Source organism: Danio rerio, chromosome 15 (assembly GCF_052040795.2).
Source record: "Danio rerio strain M-AB ecotype USA chromosome 15, GRCz13ab, whole genome shotgun sequence".
Classification (NCBI taxonomy): Eukaryota; Metazoa; Chordata; class Actinopteri; order Cypriniformes; family Danionidae; genus Danio; species Danio rerio.
Genome location: NC_141035.1, coordinates 29,568,533 through 29,586,812, shown reverse-complemented (window position 1 = coordinate 29,586,812; position 18,280 = coordinate 29,568,533). Strand labels below are relative to the sequence as shown.

Genomic DNA, 18,280 nt, shown 5'->3' with positions numbered 1-18,280 from the left:
GCTCAAAGAGATCAATGCGGAGCCCATGGTGAGGCTGTGCCTTTTGGTTTGATCCTCACTCTCTGTTCTCTAACCTTTTATTCCAGACCGTCGTCTATTTTTTTCCTTCTCCCCATCTCTTTCTCTATCTAACCTTGTCCAGCTAATCTCCGTCTCCCCGCTTGACTGTAACCTTGTTGCTGGTGAAGGCCTCTCACTGGATGAGACACAGCAAATTGGAGCCCTTTGGCTTTATTGGTTTTGTTTCTGGCTTCTGAATATTGATAGAGCATTGACCATCCAGAATGTCATCCAGTGACTTTTACACGTCTCATTTCTGTTTGCTCAACTTTATTGCAGCTGTCTTTGCCCATTGCTCCTGATGTGTTCAGGTCAAACAGTGTTCGTCTTTCCTGTGCTCCGCTGCTTGTCTGGTTCATGCAGTTTTCCTCTGAAACGCTTCAGTAGTTAAAGCTATACGTTTGAATATCTTGAAACTGCAAAGTTATCTAATATATGTATGTATGTACAGGAAAACGTATTTAGAATGGAAAATATATATATTGTCAAGTATTTAAATTAATATTACATGACATGAAAAATAAAAATTTAGTGGATTATATTTTGATTTCTTTATAATTATTCAAATATTATTATACAACAGTTCTGTCTGATTCTTGAATCTGATTGGCTAATAGCCATGCAGTATTCTGCAAATAACAACACTCGTCCAGCTACTTCACCTTTCACCCTTGTGTATTACTACGCCCAACATACAGCGACAAGCAGAGGAAACTCTACAGTTTGACAAATATTGCTGCTGTTGGACAATATAATGCATGTTTAAGGCTTTTTTAGGCAAGAATGTAGTTGTTTAGATTGCAACTCTGCAGTTTATTTATAAGGATAGTGCCTTTTTTAATATTTATAATTTTTTGCTTTGAGCAGAGCAAAGATGTTTGTCATTGTTCATCCACAAGATGGTGACAGAGACTTCATAATAATCCCATAAAGGATAAAAACTGTGGTCCCACTTTATATTAAGTGGCCTTAAATATATGTACTTACACAGGAATTAATAGTTTGTTACAATGTACTTATTGTGTAAATGCATGTATTTATAGTGTACTTATGCTTGATTAAATACATGTATGTAATTACACCTGCAATTAACTTTTGTAATTACATTTGTAAATACACTGTTGACCATCCCTTACACCTTAACCCACCCTTAAACCTACCTATGCCACCAAACCTGTCCCTAACCCAACCTCTATCCCAACTCAAAAGCACCACAAGTGTTCTCAAATACATTATAAACACAGTAAGTACATTGTATTTATTTTTTTGATGCAAGTACATAGTAGTTAAGGACACTTAATATAAAGTGGGACCAAAACTGTAATTTCTACAGCGTAATACAGCTGATCAAATCATTATTTAACAGGTAAATGACATTCTAAGTTGATCTCTGTCTTGTGTATATTGTAGTGCTGTATTCATATATTTTAATTGTAGTGTATTAGGCGTGAGATGGGAGGATTGCATGTATTTTTTTGTTGGCCACTCTTGGTATAACCCTGAGTTACATTTTGGTTGGCCGTTTTTTTTTTTTTTTAATGCATATCCTGTTTTCGTTACTGCAGACTAGTTCAGTAAACGAAAAGAAAGAAGAAATGCCCGCATGTGTTTAGCGTTTTTCCTTATCGCAAACATAACAGTAATCTGGTAACGGTTAGTGTTGGCGCTTCTTTGGCTTTTTCAGGGTTAATTATTGTGATCTCCCGATTGCAACAGAGAAATACTGGGAAATGTCAGTAGACTGATGACATGTTATGCTGTTCAGCACGATAATAGTTAAAAAATGTTAGCAAAACACCTGTTTTGTCATCACATTAGACATTATGCTAGAGAATCATTCAAATACTAGCTCTAAAGTGACGTTTGTGAATTAGTAACAGTTTCTGCTGTTCTGACGTCAGCTGCATATGTATGAATGAATGAATGAATGGCGGAAGAAAGTAGTGCTTTATTTTCTTTTTTATATACAAGATTATACCGTTGAACTGTTGTATAAATGCAATATTTGTAGCCTTGCGCTATGGCTGTATATTGGCACTGGTGGAACAATAAAGCAACGCACGCCTTTATTAAAATGATTAGTCATTTGCTTGTGACTTGGGTTTTGTTTTCCATTTAAATGGAAAAATTGACACACCTGTAATATTATGCTTGAAAACATGGTAGAAATAAATAAGCATGAAAAACACACGTTTCCCCATGTGAAAATGTTTCAAAACCACACATTTTGTTGGTTTAATACATGTTACATGTGTTTTTCACTTGTGATTTTAAAATGGGAAGCCTATGTGATGCCAATGATAAACCTTTGATTGACAGAACTGGTTCACAAGACTCATTTGCTTGTGAATCAGACCTCACTGGTTGTGCTGTTTGTTGTGTAATAGAAATGGAAAACACGAATTGTTATAAATGTGTTTTTATTCATATTATCAGTTTGTTCTTCATCAGATGGTTCTCTTTACTCTTAAAATTCTAATCACCCTTCATGCATGCTGTGGCACTTAGTTTTTATTTTTATTCAGTGTCAACTTCTACCCTGTTGTTATTTGCCTCGTTTTGATTGTTGAACCTTCCCTAAGAATAAATTCTCTTACATTTCCTTTTGCCACATGATGCTATCAGCTAAAAACACCAGAGCGTGTGCACAAGTCATCCCAGTATTGTGTCTGCTCGCATAAATCACATGCGGCGCTGACAGGGTTTTCTTCTGTGATTGTGCCGGTGTTGACAGGAGGAAAGGGTGGAATTTGGTCATTATTTTTGGCCCTACCGTGCCTCCCCAAGCTTATTTTGACAAAAGAAGCCTGGAAAGCCTTTGTCTAATTGTCTATACATGTGTTTCCTCATTTGTTCTTACAGAACTGCCCACATTGCTACAAGCACATTTTATGACCTTTCTTGTTTATATCTAAACAAAACAAAACAAGAGATCCCCGCTCATCCCTAATTTGGTGCTAATCTTGACTGTCCTTTCAACCATTCTTGCTGTTTCTGATCACACCGTGTAACCGGTCAAAGTTTGACATTATTCTCCTGGTGGTGTTGAATTCCTCTCTTCTCCAGAATGACACAGCATGCCTGAAACGCTTGAGGTAGTTGTTAGCTGGAGCAGTATTCTATTAGCCGCACAAAGAGGGTGCCTTGCGGGACCAGTAAAGGGGAAGTGATTGCACAATAGCAGAGCCGGCCCCCATAATGTTCCAATAGAGAATAAATGGCCCTTGTGCACTGTCGGCGGCCTTGCGCTTTAAGTGTCTAGACTGAGCTTGCGTCCAATATTTGTATTAAAGGTAACCCGGAATGGGAGTTGTGAGGTGTCTTTTACTTCTGCTGCCAAATATGGACGTGGAGAGTGTTTGTGCTTCTGAGAGTCTGATTAACGCCAAGTGTACCAAACATGAGACTCGGGTCACATGAAAGAGGAGTTGAGATGTTTACATTAGTGCCACTTGAAACAAATGGGAATATTCATTTAGGGTATTAATTTGTTGTGATCATGTTTGGATCAGTCTTTAATTCCCTTAACAGCTTAAGTGGCTGTTTTAAGCATGAATACATCTCACTGATGCTGCTTATTTAGCAGTTATGGGGTAATTAGAAATTAAATGTTTCAACCCTATGACCTTAGTATTTTTTAAGAATCTGCACGGTTTTTTTGAAGATAGACAAAATATCACCTATTCTTGGTTCATTTAAGTGCTCCTGAAGCATGGCTGACCCGCTGAGGCATGGACTTGACTACTTCAGACCAAAGTATACTTCAGTTCCAAAATGCTCTGCACACTAGTTCAACACCTCGCTCCCCTATATAAAAATGAAAATTCTGTTGTTAATTATTCGCCTTCATTTCATTCAACTTCCCAAAACAATTTAAGATATTTTAGCTCTCACATCCTCCATGGGCAGCAATGGCCCTTTTAGTTTTGCAACTGTAAACTGTAAAAAAACAGAGCTCCAAGAACACTTTTGTGCACAAAAAAAGTAAAAATGACTGTTTACCTTTATCTTCTCTGCGACAAACTGGCGGGGTGAACTGGTGTCTGGAGCATTGTGGAAATGGTTCTGAGACATTCAAAATACTGAAAAGCAAACCAAAACATTGTCAATACATTCCATTTGATTTCAGTGGTGCGACTGTAATCATACAAAGCTCCAAGAGCTTTTGTACACCAAAAAAAAAAAAAAGGGAAAAATTATTATTTTTTTGTTTTTATTGGTCATAGTAAATGTACACTCTAATTTAATGCAAAAGACATCAGGCAACCTAAGGCTGCATTTACACTGCAGGTCTTGATGGTCAATTCTGATTTTGTGACTGGACCCCTTTTTTTTTTAACAAGCTTAAATACTTACTTATTCTACATGACAATATAAAAGCGTATTTAGTCCTCGTGTATGAGATTTTAGGTTTAGGACTAAAAGCTAAAGGTTAAAGGTTAGGCTAAAGTCTGAAATTAAAGTTCTGAAATGAAAGTGTCTGGCTTGACGTCATTCGCTATGGTTTTTAATGATGCACGACTCGCATTGACAGCTGAAAATCCGATCTACCTGCTAAAACTGCAGACACGAGGGCGCGGATCCGAATAATATCTGAGAAATTTCCACATATGAACAAGGCCTGAATCTAATTGAGTAAATCACCACATGGAAGAAAAAAATCGGAATTGAGTCACCAAGCAGCCTTAGTAAGTGGTTTTTACAGTGTTTTTGGTGCACCAAAGCTTTCTTTGAGCTTTTTATGATAACCGTTGAATCACTGAAGTTAGATGTTCTGACAATGTTTTTTTTTTTTTATTGCTTGGGTCGTGGGACCTTTGCTGTCTAGATCTAAGAGCTCCCTCATCCTCCATACACAGCAACAATCACAAGACACAAGGAATAAAAAACATTGTCTGAACATCTAACTTCAGTGATTCTGATTCAGTGATTGAACTGTTATCATACAAAGTTCAGAGAATGCTTTTGTCCACAAAAAAAAAAAAAAATTGTAAAAACCTGTAATTTTCTCTTTTTTTTTGGTGCACAAAAGTGTTCTTGGAGCTTCATATAATAAGAGTTGAATCACTGAAGTTAGATGTTCTGACAATGTTTTTTGTTTTTTATTCCTTGGGACTGTTGCTGTCTATGGAGGAAGAGGAAGCTCTTGGGTCTATTCTAAAATATCTTAATTTGTGTTCTGAAGATAAACAAAGGTCTTGGAGAGTTTAAACAGCATACCTGCACGTAATTAATTACAAAATATACATTTTTTGGCTGAACCAACACTTTCATTTTAGTCTTTAGAAATTTGTGTACAACAATGGAGGTGAAAGGTTAGCGTTTAAACAGAATGATTCCACTCTCTGGTTCTGCATGTGTCAAACCTGTCCATCCCTTTCATTTGTGCTTGAGTACACATTCAAAGCTGTGTGGACATGGCTGTGTGAGACTGAGCAAATGGAGCAGACACGGGCCTTAAAGGCGCCCATCTGGCACCAAGATATTGCTAGCAGTCCTGGAGGTTGTGAGGTGGATCAATCTCGTTGGTCCCATACATCCCACAGATGTTCAACTGGATTGAGATTTGGGGAATTTGGAGGCCAGGACAACCAATTGTACTCTTCATCACATACTTCTGAACAATTTGTGCAGTGACGGAGGGTGTATAATCCTGCCGAACGCCACCGCTTCCATCTGGGAACACCATTGGCAAGGGGTGTATTTGGTCAACAATAATGTGTTGGTTTGTATCACACATCCTATTTATATCAACATGAATGACCCTCATGTTCTCAAGCATCAACAAAATGTAAAAGAAATCTGGATTTTTTTTAAAAATAAAGCAACATTCTTCCATTGCTCCTAGTTCTGATACTTGCTTGCACTTGTGATTTCAGTAGTGGACAGGTTTGATCATAGCCATTCATATTTGGTACAGTATCTGGCAATGTAGCCCCACATGCAGAGTGTGATACATACACTGTGTATTGTGGCACATTCCTCTCATAACACATTCAAAATTTGTGTTATTTGTGCTGCAGTAAACCTTCTGTTAGCTCTGACCAGATGGGATATTATTCGTTCTCATGCCTTGTGCGCCAACACCCTTTTGCCAATTTATACCTCCTAAGATCATCGTTGTTAAATTTAATTTCCCACCACTGCAGACTGGGAGCAACCCACAAGGCTTTAAAAGATGCTCTGACCAAAAACTACTTGGCCCTTGTCAAAATTGATCAGATTTTCATTCCTGCCTATTTCTCCTACATCCGACAGATCTACTACCAAACTGACTGTGTACCATTAAATCTACCAACACAAACAGTTGAAGTCAGAATTATTAGCCCCCTGTTTATTTTTTTCCCCAATTTCTGTTTAACTGAGAGCAGTTTTTTTTAACACATTTCTAATCATGATAGTTTTAATAACTCATTTCTAATAACTGATTTTATTTTTGCCAAAATGACAGTAAATAATGTTTGACTCTTCCAGACACTTCCATACAGCTTAAAGTTACATTTAAAGGCTTAACTAGGTTAATTAGGTTAACTAGGCAGGTTAGGGTAATTAGGCAAGTTATTGTATATTGATGGTTTGTTTCGTAGAATATTGGGGAAAAAAATAGCCTAAACTAAAGGATCTAATAATTTTGACCTTAAAATGGCTTTAAAAATGTAAAACTGCTTTTATTCTAGCCAAAATAAAACAAATAAGACTTTCTCCAGAAGGAAAAAAAATTATCAGACATGCTGTGAAAATGTCCTTGCTCTGTTAAACATCATTTAGAAAATATTTAAAAAAAGAAAAATATTCAAAGGGGGCTAATAATTCTGACTTCAACTGTATATGTATTGTTGTGCTTTGTATATACATTATATCTGGGGTATAAAATTTGCATAATTCAATAAACGTGTGGTCATCTGTCAGTACATGGATAGGAGACCACATGGGAAAACTAGGTTTTCGGTGGAAGAGGTGTTAGTGAGGCCAGCATTAAATAATGCCCAGAGCCCAGTGAGCAAGTTTGGCCAGGATGACGGGGTCACGCCCTACTCTTCTTCGAAGGACATCCTGGTCAAACATGCTCACTGGGCTCTGTCCATCATGGTGCCCTAACCATTCCCATATAATCTAATTGGCATCATCATTCTGTCTCCTCTCCACCAATAAGCTGATGTGCTGTCTGGCGCAGGATGGCTTCCCGCCATGTCATCCAGGTGGATCATGGACATCGGTTGTTGTTGAGGAGATATTCCATTATTTTTGTAAAGCGATTTGCCCCGGAAAGCGATATATAAATGTAACTAATAATAATAACAATAATTTTTACATTTTTAAAACAATATTATTATTTTTATTGTTATTTTATAGAAAAAACACATCACGTGAATTTCACATTAACATCACATGTAAAATGCAGGAGACACATGGTTTTGAAACAAAATGAAAAAACCGACCATCTATGTGACTATTTATGTATCTTTTAAATGTTTTGATGTGTTTCACATATGATTAACATGTGAAGCTTGTGATGCTTGTGATTACTTTTTTGTAAGAGTAGTATTTATTATGTGACCAACTGAGTTTATTTTGTTTGTTTACAGGGCTGCATCAGACATGCCAATACTTGATGATGAGTCTTTAACTCCAAATGACTCCAGTAATCCAGTCCCAGCCGGAGGGGGAAGCACACGAGGGGTTTACCTGACTGTGCCGGCCAGCATGCAGAGACGTATTCAGAAATACAGGGAGAACCATGATGCCTTCCTGCGCCTGATCTCCCATGAGGCTCTGGGGAGCTTCAATCCTTGGGCAATAGCAGACAGGTTTGATTATAACCATTACTTCAATAATAAAATATCTCATGTTAAGGAAGCACTCAAGAGTGGGTTGAAGTCATGCAAATTAAATTTTAATATTAGTGAAAGTGAGTCAAATAGAATGAGTAAAATAAAATCTTAGTTTTTTTTAATCTTTTATTCAACTTTTTATGCCTAGTCATGAAACAATTTCTAATATATGTGCATTATATTACAGAACCAAAAATTGCCAAGTGAAACATTTCCCATTATTCTGATAACAAGCTTATAACTTAGCCTAGCTTCACCTTTTAATTTACATGTCGCATATATGGCTTAGGCTAAAATGGTTCATTCAAAGATTTTTTTTTTTTTTTGTGTTTTCAGTCTTCTGTTAGCAAAAGCTAAATTTTTGGCAATGCAAGTTTATTTATATAGCACATTTTATACACAATTATAGTTCAAAGTGCTTTATATTGAACAAAAATAAAAGAAACAAGAAAATAAAAATGATTAAAATAATAAAAAAATAAATAAAAACAGATTAAAATGCGTTAAAACAGGTTATGAAGGAAATACATAATAGTGTGATCTGTCCGACAAAACACCGTGCTTATTCAGTAAAGGCACAGCTAAACAGATGTGTTTTCAGTCTTGATTTTAATGTGCCTAATGTTGGAGCACATCTGATCATTTCTGGAAGCTGATTCAAGCTCGTTTTAACCTAAATGGATAAAAAATGAGCACTAATGCTAATTAACGCCAACAACTTTTATTCTTTACAAAAATTAACACAGAGTACGCATCAAATTATCAAATGAATAAATTACTACTAATGAACGTGAATACATGTAATGTAGAAGTTCTAAACTAATACTAACTGATTTTAACATTTGCATCAAATAACTAGCTCTGTAGTAACTTGTGATGCAATGAGTGACATAAAAAAATCTTGAAGGAGGCCAATACGACATATTTAATTAAGCAAATGTCTTTTTCTCTCAAATTTGCTTTAACAATGTTGGTTAGGGTTAAGTGCATGTTGCACATTATTTGGAAGCACAATATTGAATTAAACCTGTTAGCACTGCTCACAGGACATGTTATTTTTTAAACTTCAGCAATTCATGCTAAAAATCAACGTAACAAAACATTGCCAGATTCACTATCATGCTATTAGCACCACTTACTGAACATTTCAATAAAAAATATTCTAAAATTAGCAAGAAATACAATATAGCGCAGAAATAAACCACTTGTCCATTTTTCTTAAATATCTTCAAAAATGATATGTGTTACTTTTGTTTACTTACAAAACTTAATCAAGACACACCCCAATGTTCATTGAATTGCCATTTTATAATTGCCATTTCTTAAAAGTGGCATTTATAATGAAATGAAAAAATGAAAATTTATTTTGTAAGCTCTTTAGACAGAACAGTGTAGGTATAGTGTGTCCACAGTCATATTGCAGTTATTTAAAGACAATAAGTCTCTTTTCTGACGTTAAAATAGGATCCAAATCCTTTCCATTTTTAGGCCTATCACAACATAAGGTAGGAGTGCAATTTCCCTGCCCCCCCCAAAATTGATCTGCATATTAAAAAGTCTCCATATTAATGCATATAATCATATACACAAGACAGAAAGGCTTGAATTAACTCCATAACAAATAAATCAAATAACCATTGGGGAAGTTCATACTGTAGTAAGGGAGATCAGCTTCTTTCTTGTCTGCGCTGTTTATCTACATGAAGCCTATGGCTCTGACACGCAGATGGAAACAATGGATGAGGACAACCAGCTTTTTCACATTAAAGGCACAAGCAACAAAAACAGCTACAATGCCATAACAGCTCAAATTTCCCACATTTAAAAATGATATAATAAATAATATTATGGGTATTTTGAGCTGAAACTTTACAGACACATTCTGGAGACACAAAAGATTATTATTAAATCTTGAAAAAGGAATAAAATAGGTGCCCTTTAAAGCAGTCTCTTCAGTAAAAAAAAAAATGTATCAGTTCAAGGAAGCTACATAGCCCATCAACATCTATAATTAACTTATTCTACGCTGATTTCTACAATTTATTGTCATTATGACTTTGCCAGTGTTTAAGACACGTTCCTGGATGCGCAAACACTAAAAGCTCAGCTCTTCTATTTGCATCCAGAGCAACAGATTAGTCATAAGCCCTAGTGCGTCTCCCACAGTGACACAGCAAGTAGGAGTTGTGATTGTTTACCGCCTCGCGGCTATGATGATCCTCGCACACGATGCCATTTTAAATGTAAATATTAGCTCTTTTTTTGATGGCCACTAATGTAGAGCGTGCTTCTGTGCAAATGAGCGTCTTTGTTGTTCGGCTAGTGCTCCTGCACGCCCACCCCACCATTAGCATACTTAACAGAATTTTTAAGTTGGTGCAGTGTGGTGGTTATTTATCAAGTCCTTATGGTCCACAGAGAGCACACTTTTAACAACAGCGAGGAGAAGGAAAACAAAACAAAGAGTCTGATTCTAGGTCTTATTTGTCAGATTTAAACCGTGCGCCATGGGCTGTGTGGGTGGCGAGAAGAATTGCTGCAGAAATCTCATACGAAAGCTCGGAATCAAAAGTAGTTTTTTATTTATTTATTTATTTATTTGTTTTTGCTGTGTGCTGCAGCTTGGAAAAAAAATAAGTATGAGTTATTGCACAGATATAAAAAGAAATTGAGGGTCTATTTTTTGCAGAGGTCAGTGCAGCACCGCAGAGACTCGGAGTGGTTATTATTCCAGAGAAATAGAGAAGATGGGAAATGTCATGGCAATTAGTGCTGCTGCTGGGAACCGGTGTGGGCACTTGTCAGTCTGTGGTGCATTGTGGGTAATAAGAGTGTTGAAGGCAGTCAAGGCCTTGGGTGAGCACAGACTGATCTCTGGGTAGCTCTGCATTGAACTCGGTGGAAGTTAAGTAATTGGCTGAAAGGAAGACTTTAAACAATCTCATTGCTGTCTTCAAGATGGAAAGAAGGCAATTTTATTCTCTGATGTTAAGAGAACAGACAAAATGTCAAGCCTTTAAACCCATATACATACTTAAACACAAACATGTAAAGTATTATTGTTTATTAACAGAATTTTTTAGCTTTTATTTTGTACTTTTGTTCACATTTTTCCTCTCTAGTGGTTAAAAAAATGCATGGGTCTTGCTGACTGTGCATTGGTATTGTATTAATGTGCAGTAAAACGAAGCATTTTGATTAATTTTAAATCTTTTCCAATCTCTTCACCTTTAAAAACAATGTTGATTCAGGTTTTATTACGAACCCTGTCCTTTTTTTGCTTGGGTGTTTATTATTAAGTCTAATGATTTTGCCATTTTATATATCCACACCATCTACTCAACTGAGGATATGACAACACATCCTGTGCAGCCTATTGTTATACTTTGGTTTAGTTCATTTTGAACAAAACATATTTATTATATGTTTTAGTGACTTTAAAAAAGATATATAGCTAGAAGTCTTATATTAAAAAACATTCTATGATACAGTATGCATGAAACAGATTTTTGAACAAATGTATGGTGGCAACATGGTTCTATGCATTAGTTGTTAAATGGATTTTGAGATTTGGAGGTGCAGACGAGTTTCTAAATAATTAAGTAAGTCAAGAATAGGTCACTAGAGAGAAGTCAGACGTTTTCTTTATTATAGTGGAACATAGGCACAGATTAGCTGAGATCTGTAAAATGCATTTACAAATTATGTACAGTATTGTGATTTTATGTAGACTTTTCATTTTAGTACTTATCATTTGCTTTATCAGTTAATTCTTTTCTTCTATTATTTATATTTTATTTCAGCTTGATTCAAAATAATGGAAACAAATATGTTATTAAATATAAATAAAAATAAATATATACTTTTTGCTGTAGTTAGTTACAATGCAATATCAAATATATAACAAACATGATCATTGAGAATTAACTATTTATAGTTAGTTACATGCTTCCAAATGTAGAATTATTTAAATTTTTAGAAAAGGTGGAACAATTTAAAAGGGATGTTTTATCCAAACATTAAAATAGGATTTATTATGCCTCTTTTTACAAGATTTAAAATAAGTCTCTGATGTCCCTAGTGTGTGTATGTGAATTTTCAGTTTAAAGTACCACACAAATATTTTATATAACTCTTTGATACAGCCCCTTTTAGGCTTGGATCCAAGTTGTGCCATTTTGGTGACTGTTGCTTTAAATTCAAGGAAGACTGTTCCCAGACTTCTTTTTAAAAGATGCGTGAGCTTCAAATGTGTGTGTCAGCATAGTGGCAGATTCAAAACAGGACTAATGGTATCTCTATGAAAAACTGGAATTGTCAAAAGAAGTGCCTCAGAAGGCGGCAATCTATGGATTTTACAGTGTTCATTTGTGCATTCTGAAACTCCATGTTTATAATGCCTCATAGTGACTGACATTATCTTAGCCAGGTATACCTTGGAAACTCTAACGGCAGATGGCTGCTTCTCACTCAGGGCTGTCTATGCTAATGAGGGAGAGTTCATCACTAATGATTGCCACTTGTTTTTTTATCAGTAGAGTCCGACTATATTCACACACACTTGCTACACAATTGTGTTTATACCACTTATAAAAGTGATTTTTTAGTAATATAATAATTATTAATAATAATAATTAAAATAATAGGTCCCTTTTAATGTAACCTGAGCATAATGTACAGTTAGATTATAACTCCTGTTTCTCTTTTTTTCTCCTCAGTCTGGCTGATGAGCTTATGTCCGAGGCTCTGGCTGAAGTGGCGGCAGAGTTTCAGGATGTTTGTGAAGAATACGCAGAGGCGGTTTTCACTTCAGAGTTCCTCCAACCTGTCCAGTCTCCATCCACATCAATGTCATAGTAGCTACTCGATTTACAATGACATCCAGATTTTTTATGAGGAATTTAACATCGTATGGTTTGTGTTTTTGTATGATTTACATTTATATGCTTAATTATGGGAACCTTTTGGTTAGAGCTCTGTTTTTTTTTTACTCAAGTCCAGTTCTCATTTCTGTTGTAATGTGAAACCTTAGTGGGCGGTCTGACTTTTAAATACAAACAGATGCTTTTTGCACACCACTAACAAATGTCACATCAGTGTGACATAATCCATACACCGTTCTTTGTGCATTAGTCAGTGCATTAGTCTGTTGCTATTGAGCCAAGACAAAAGCCTTAAAAGAGCCTCTACATTATTAATGCATTGTGAATGATGAGATTTATACTGATGTCACACACAAGATCAGGATCACTCAGCCTCAGCTATTCCTGAATAGCATTAACGGATGCATTACTTAAATCCGCATCAAAAATTACTTTGTGGACACATTTCATACTCTTTAAAGCATATGTTTTGTTTTGCTATGCTAATTGACTCTCCATATGTTGCTGATTATCCCCAGCATTATCAAACAAGGAAAGGTGAGGTATTTAGTGTATGGCTATGCTTTTGTGTCAAGAGCCTGAGGGGAAAATGCCCTGCAGATGAGTCCAGATGTTGTGCTGGTATTCTGGGAATGTGCTTGATAAGGACAAACAGACCCAGAGTGCACTAGTCCCTACAAACACACATTCTTTCTATGGGGCAATGTATACACCTACAGCTACAGTTTATATTACTAGTTTAGGCTTCTAAAATTGAGGGTCTGTTTGTTTTTTGAGGACTTTGTGTTGCTTTAAAAGTATTGGTTGTCGCATAATTGCTTAATTTTATTGCGGTAAACTTATTTTAGGATACATTTCTTAACCTGTCAAGCTGCAATTTAAACCCCCTAATGTGAGTCACAGGTTTTTTCCAAACTACTTATTTGTGCCAAAAGCAAACTATTAGCACAAATGCCAACAAATTCCAGCTTTGTGCCATGAACTGATGTAATTAATGCTGTGAGACTGTGGAAATGAAGTCACCAGATTGGCATGAACTTGTTAGTTATGTTTTTATTTCTGATGAAAAAACCTGCTGTATTTATAATCATGATTTAATTTATAACTAAAATAAATGTTCTAAACTGACTCCAAACATCTCTCTGGACTGGTACATTGTACTTTGTGCTAGGGCTGCACGATATTGGAAAAATGCAATATTAAATTTTTCTGCAATAAATATTGTAATTTCAATAGTTCCACAAGATCAATAGCACTATTTGATGGTTTTCTAACAGATATGCAATGTTGAAATATAGTTGAGCAGGAGCTACAGGAGAAATTGAATAACCACAAAGCAAGAAATGTTTTTTTTAACTTTTTTTCTCGTTTCCAGTGTAAATATCAAAACATTCTTAGAGCAAGTCAAAATTTTGAAATAAAAAATCACAGCAGCAAATCGGCAAGCAATCGTTCATTTCAACGAAGAGTGAGCGACCTCCATCTACGCGAGCGACAGCGACCGTTGGTGACCAGGCAAAGAGCTTAGTGTCCAAACTCGGTTCAGGAGGGCCGATGTCCTGTATATTTTAGTTCCAACCCCAGTTAAACACACCTGAACCAGCGAATCAAGCTCTCTCTAGGTATACTAGAAACTTCCAGGGAAGTGTGTTTAAAGAAGTTGGAGCTAAACTATGCAGGACACTGGCCCTCCAGGACCGAGTTTGGACACCCCTACCCTGGCTTAGCATGACCAAGAGGCAACACTCAATAGAACGTTCCATTGCAATAGCAGCACCCAGCAACAGCCCAGCGAATCCGCCATTTTATAGTGAAAGTGATCGGCTGTCCATTGGATCGTATTGCTGTCGCGATGGCAAGCAGCTGCTTTGTTTTTATCTTATTTATTTAAAAAGCGCATTAAAGCTGAGATACAACCTAAAAGACGACAATACAACACTTACTATCACAATCATCAGCACTTTTAATAGTTAATTTAACAGACTTATAAAATGCTGTTTTTCTATTGGAATTTTCATTCCAAAATGGCCGCGGCGGCATCTAGTGGCTGTTTCCCAATTCGCACTAGTGTGTCGTCTCTTGGTGATTCTATGCTCTTTGGACCAGGCGAGTGTGTCGAGTGCCACAGCAAAGTTGAGAATCCTTCAACTTTATGCAAATAAAGAGCAACTTTCTTGAGCGACAGCCAGTAGGAGCACCAGTAGAGCTCATGTGATCTTCTTTCAGCTACTGTTGAGGCCCGTTGTATTCTCTGCTGTAGACCTGCGTTTGCAGCAAGTCACCACCCAAAAGCCTCATTAACACTAGCAGTGACTTTGTAGCTTCCTGTCGCTCTGAATGGTGACCTCCTGCAAACACAGATCTGTGTAGTTCTACTGCACGGAGTAATACAACTGGCCTCTAAACAAGCTGAGAAAACATAACCATGAGCTCTACTGATGCTCCTATTGGCTGGTGTTCAAGACAGTCGCTCTTCATTTGCATAAAGTTGAAGGATGCTCAACTTTGTCACATCTAGGCAGGATACGCGACTGGCCGGAAGTGCGATATGCACATCAATATAGCAGCATTTTTTATGACGCTGTTTGACATTGATTAATATGTTTACAGTACTGTGACGGTTGGGTTTAGTGTAGGGGAAGAGGTTTAAAATTTTAATTTATAGAGTAATTTAATAGATAGCATAAATAACAGTCGGTACAACTACTGTTTTTACGTTACTGTGACAGTTGGGTTTAGGGTTGGGGTGGGGATGGACATTAATAAAATACAATTAATGGGAAATATATTAAATTATATAAATTATTTTCAATAACTTCCAGTCACAACCATATCTGATCTAGCAACAACCACTCGACAGGCCCACCTGGTCTTCAACAGTCGCTGTCGTTTGCGTTGAAGGAGGTCGCCGGAGGTCGCTCACTCTCTGTTGAAATTTACGGTCGATTGTAGTGTGAATGAGGCTAAAGAGCTACAGGCAGCTACAAAGTCGCCGCTAGCATTTATTTGTTCTGGCACATTGTATTCCATGCCATGGATGAAATTGCTTTTAAATGAAAAGGGTAAATTAATTGAATTATCACATTTTTTTCCTGCACCCATTTGGTGTAATCAATGTAATCCATCTTTTTTTTTTCCTCCAGGTTGTTTCTCTGCTGTTGCTTGTACCAGAAACTCAATGCAATTTTCTGAGTAAGAAGTGTTTTGTCATTGGGTTTTCCCTGACTGTTTCAAACAGGCCAAGTCCCTAAAGGAGTCTGGTAATGCAACATAGGCAGTTCCCCAGAACTAAGCAACTCCAGACGTCACCTCCGTCAATAGTTATTTAGAGCTACCTGAGAACAGTTATTTAGGATCCCTGATGTGCAGCAATGCATTACGTAAGAACTGTGATAAATGTGTTCCTACTTTGAATTTGTAAAATGAATCAAATTAATTTTACAAGTTATTTCAACTTGCATCATTTAAACAGACTTAAAACAACAAGATACAATTTGAAACCTGATTAATTCATTGCAACATTGTTGTCCTGACTTTTTGATCATGTCATTTGTACAGTATCCACTGGGTATAACTTGGTGGACAAACATTTCTATCATACATACAAATAAACCTGTTTATTATTGTGAATGGCCCATACTTGGCCTTAATTTGGCCACTCAATTACTGTTTGACCGCAAGCACAAGACTCATTTTATAGTGATTACAATCTCACATTAATCAGCTGAACTGCTGTAAGACGGACTGTGATGGAGTTGGCTATTTAAAGTCCTGAAGATGAAGCACGACATCATGATTTATGAGCCAGCTAACATTTTGCACAGTCATCCTGCTATAGGACTGGGGGAGATATAGCGTCGTTTGCAGGGTGAGAGTATTTGTATTTCTGTTTTTCTGCTGCACTGTTTCTTTTGCTGTTCTGCTTTTGTCGGTGTAGATCTACAGTTTGCCGATGGGCATGGCCTGAACCTGTGCTCCCTATGCAACTGTTCATCGTATCACGCAGGCAATTGAATGAAAGCTATACTGTAGGCCAAATTTTGAAGCACTTTAGGGATTTTTAAGGCAACTGTCTGTCAGGGTTGTTTAGCTCTTGTTGAACGTTGTCCTGTGGGTTCTTTTTGCAGCAGTTTTGACTGAGATCTCAGGAGTTATGGCTTTTTTTCAGAGTCGGGAACAAATTATGTCATGTCACAAAAAACAAAACTGCAACAAAATCCCTGTAAAAGAAAACATCTGTCTAATTTGCAATTTACAATTGTAATATTGAAATGCTTAGTTAAAGTGTGTGTAATATTCTTACATACACTCAAAAAATTACGTTGCTGTTCGTTCAAACTACTTGTTTAAAATGGGCTAAAACAACACAAATCTTGAGTTTTTTTTTTTTAAGTTCGAATATTGCATAATTTGTACAATATAATGTGTGTAACAATACTTACAGTTAACTTACCTTTTTCATAAAAAATAGGAAATTCTTCTGACCTTATACAGGTTAGTAGAAAACTCTGACTATATTTAGTTCACACACAAAATTTAGGGCTGCACAATATATATCAATTAAGAAACTTTGTTTATGTGCCAGGAATTTGTGTGTTGTGTGAAAAAGTTTTCTTAGGGATTTATTATCCAAAGTTGACGAATACGATGAGGCTTTGCTCTCTGAATACCGGTTTCTCCAGACAGACCCAAAGTCCAAAAGTGGATAACAATCAGAGGTTTCAGTCCCTCATTGTTTAAATGTCTTGAATATCTGACATATTCAGAGAATACAAAAAAAAAGAAGAAGAATATATATATATATATATATACACACACATGTCATCAAACATATTTAGAAAAAAATAAGATTCAGATAATACAATAAAATTCAAACCAAAAATTGAAAAAAATTACAAACTACAAAATTTCAACAACATTTTGTATATTTTTGGTTTTGTTTAAAAAATATTTTCCCTAACATAAATTTGAGCCAATAAATGTTTATTGTAAAGTATTTTGCTAGATTAGCTCCAGATTTGGCTTTGTTACTGATTAATCTACAGTATATGCACAAATATAATATTCTAAAGCTTCCAATAGAAAATATGATTTTAAATGAGAGATTTGTCAGGGGTATACTTATATACGCCGAGCACTGTATATATATATATATATATATATATATATATATATATATATATATATATATATATATATATTGTCTGTGTGTGGTAGTATGATCATTGCATATATTTTTTAAAATTGCTGAAATAAGATTTAGCTAGAAATAGTATTGCAATAGTAACACATGTCACACATTTTCTAAATATTATACTGATATAGGCTACATAAAAAATAATTAAACTAATTGAATTAAACATTGAATTGTAAAGTAGAAATGCTAATGTCTTGAAAGCATACTACAATTTATCATGTTTTATTAACAGAGCAATGTTAAACAGTGATGGCCTCGTTTTCGTTCCAAAATGGCACGTCTTGCGTGAAATCAACAAATCGGTCATC

General features: G+C 36.0%; 1 protein-coding gene across 8 annotated transcripts in view; it reads left to right on the top strand.

Moving 5' to 3' along the window:
• The window catches only part of si:dkey-243i1.1, a 38,048-nt gene extending 24,138 nt beyond the window's left edge, over positions 1–13,910 (top strand). For all 8 annotated transcript variants that reach the window (XM_087284248.1, XM_087284247.1, XM_087284244.1 and 5 more), the window contains 2 exons: positions 7,647–7,868; positions 12,611–13,910. In XM_087284248.1, the coding sequence (XP_087140374.1) occupies positions 7,647–7,868; positions 12,611–12,749 (361 nt within the window). In that variant the 3' untranslated portion in view covers positions 12,750–13,910. The remainder of the gene's footprint in view (positions 1–7,646; positions 7,869–12,610) is intronic.
• Positions 13,911–18,280: the final 4,370 nt, after the last annotated feature.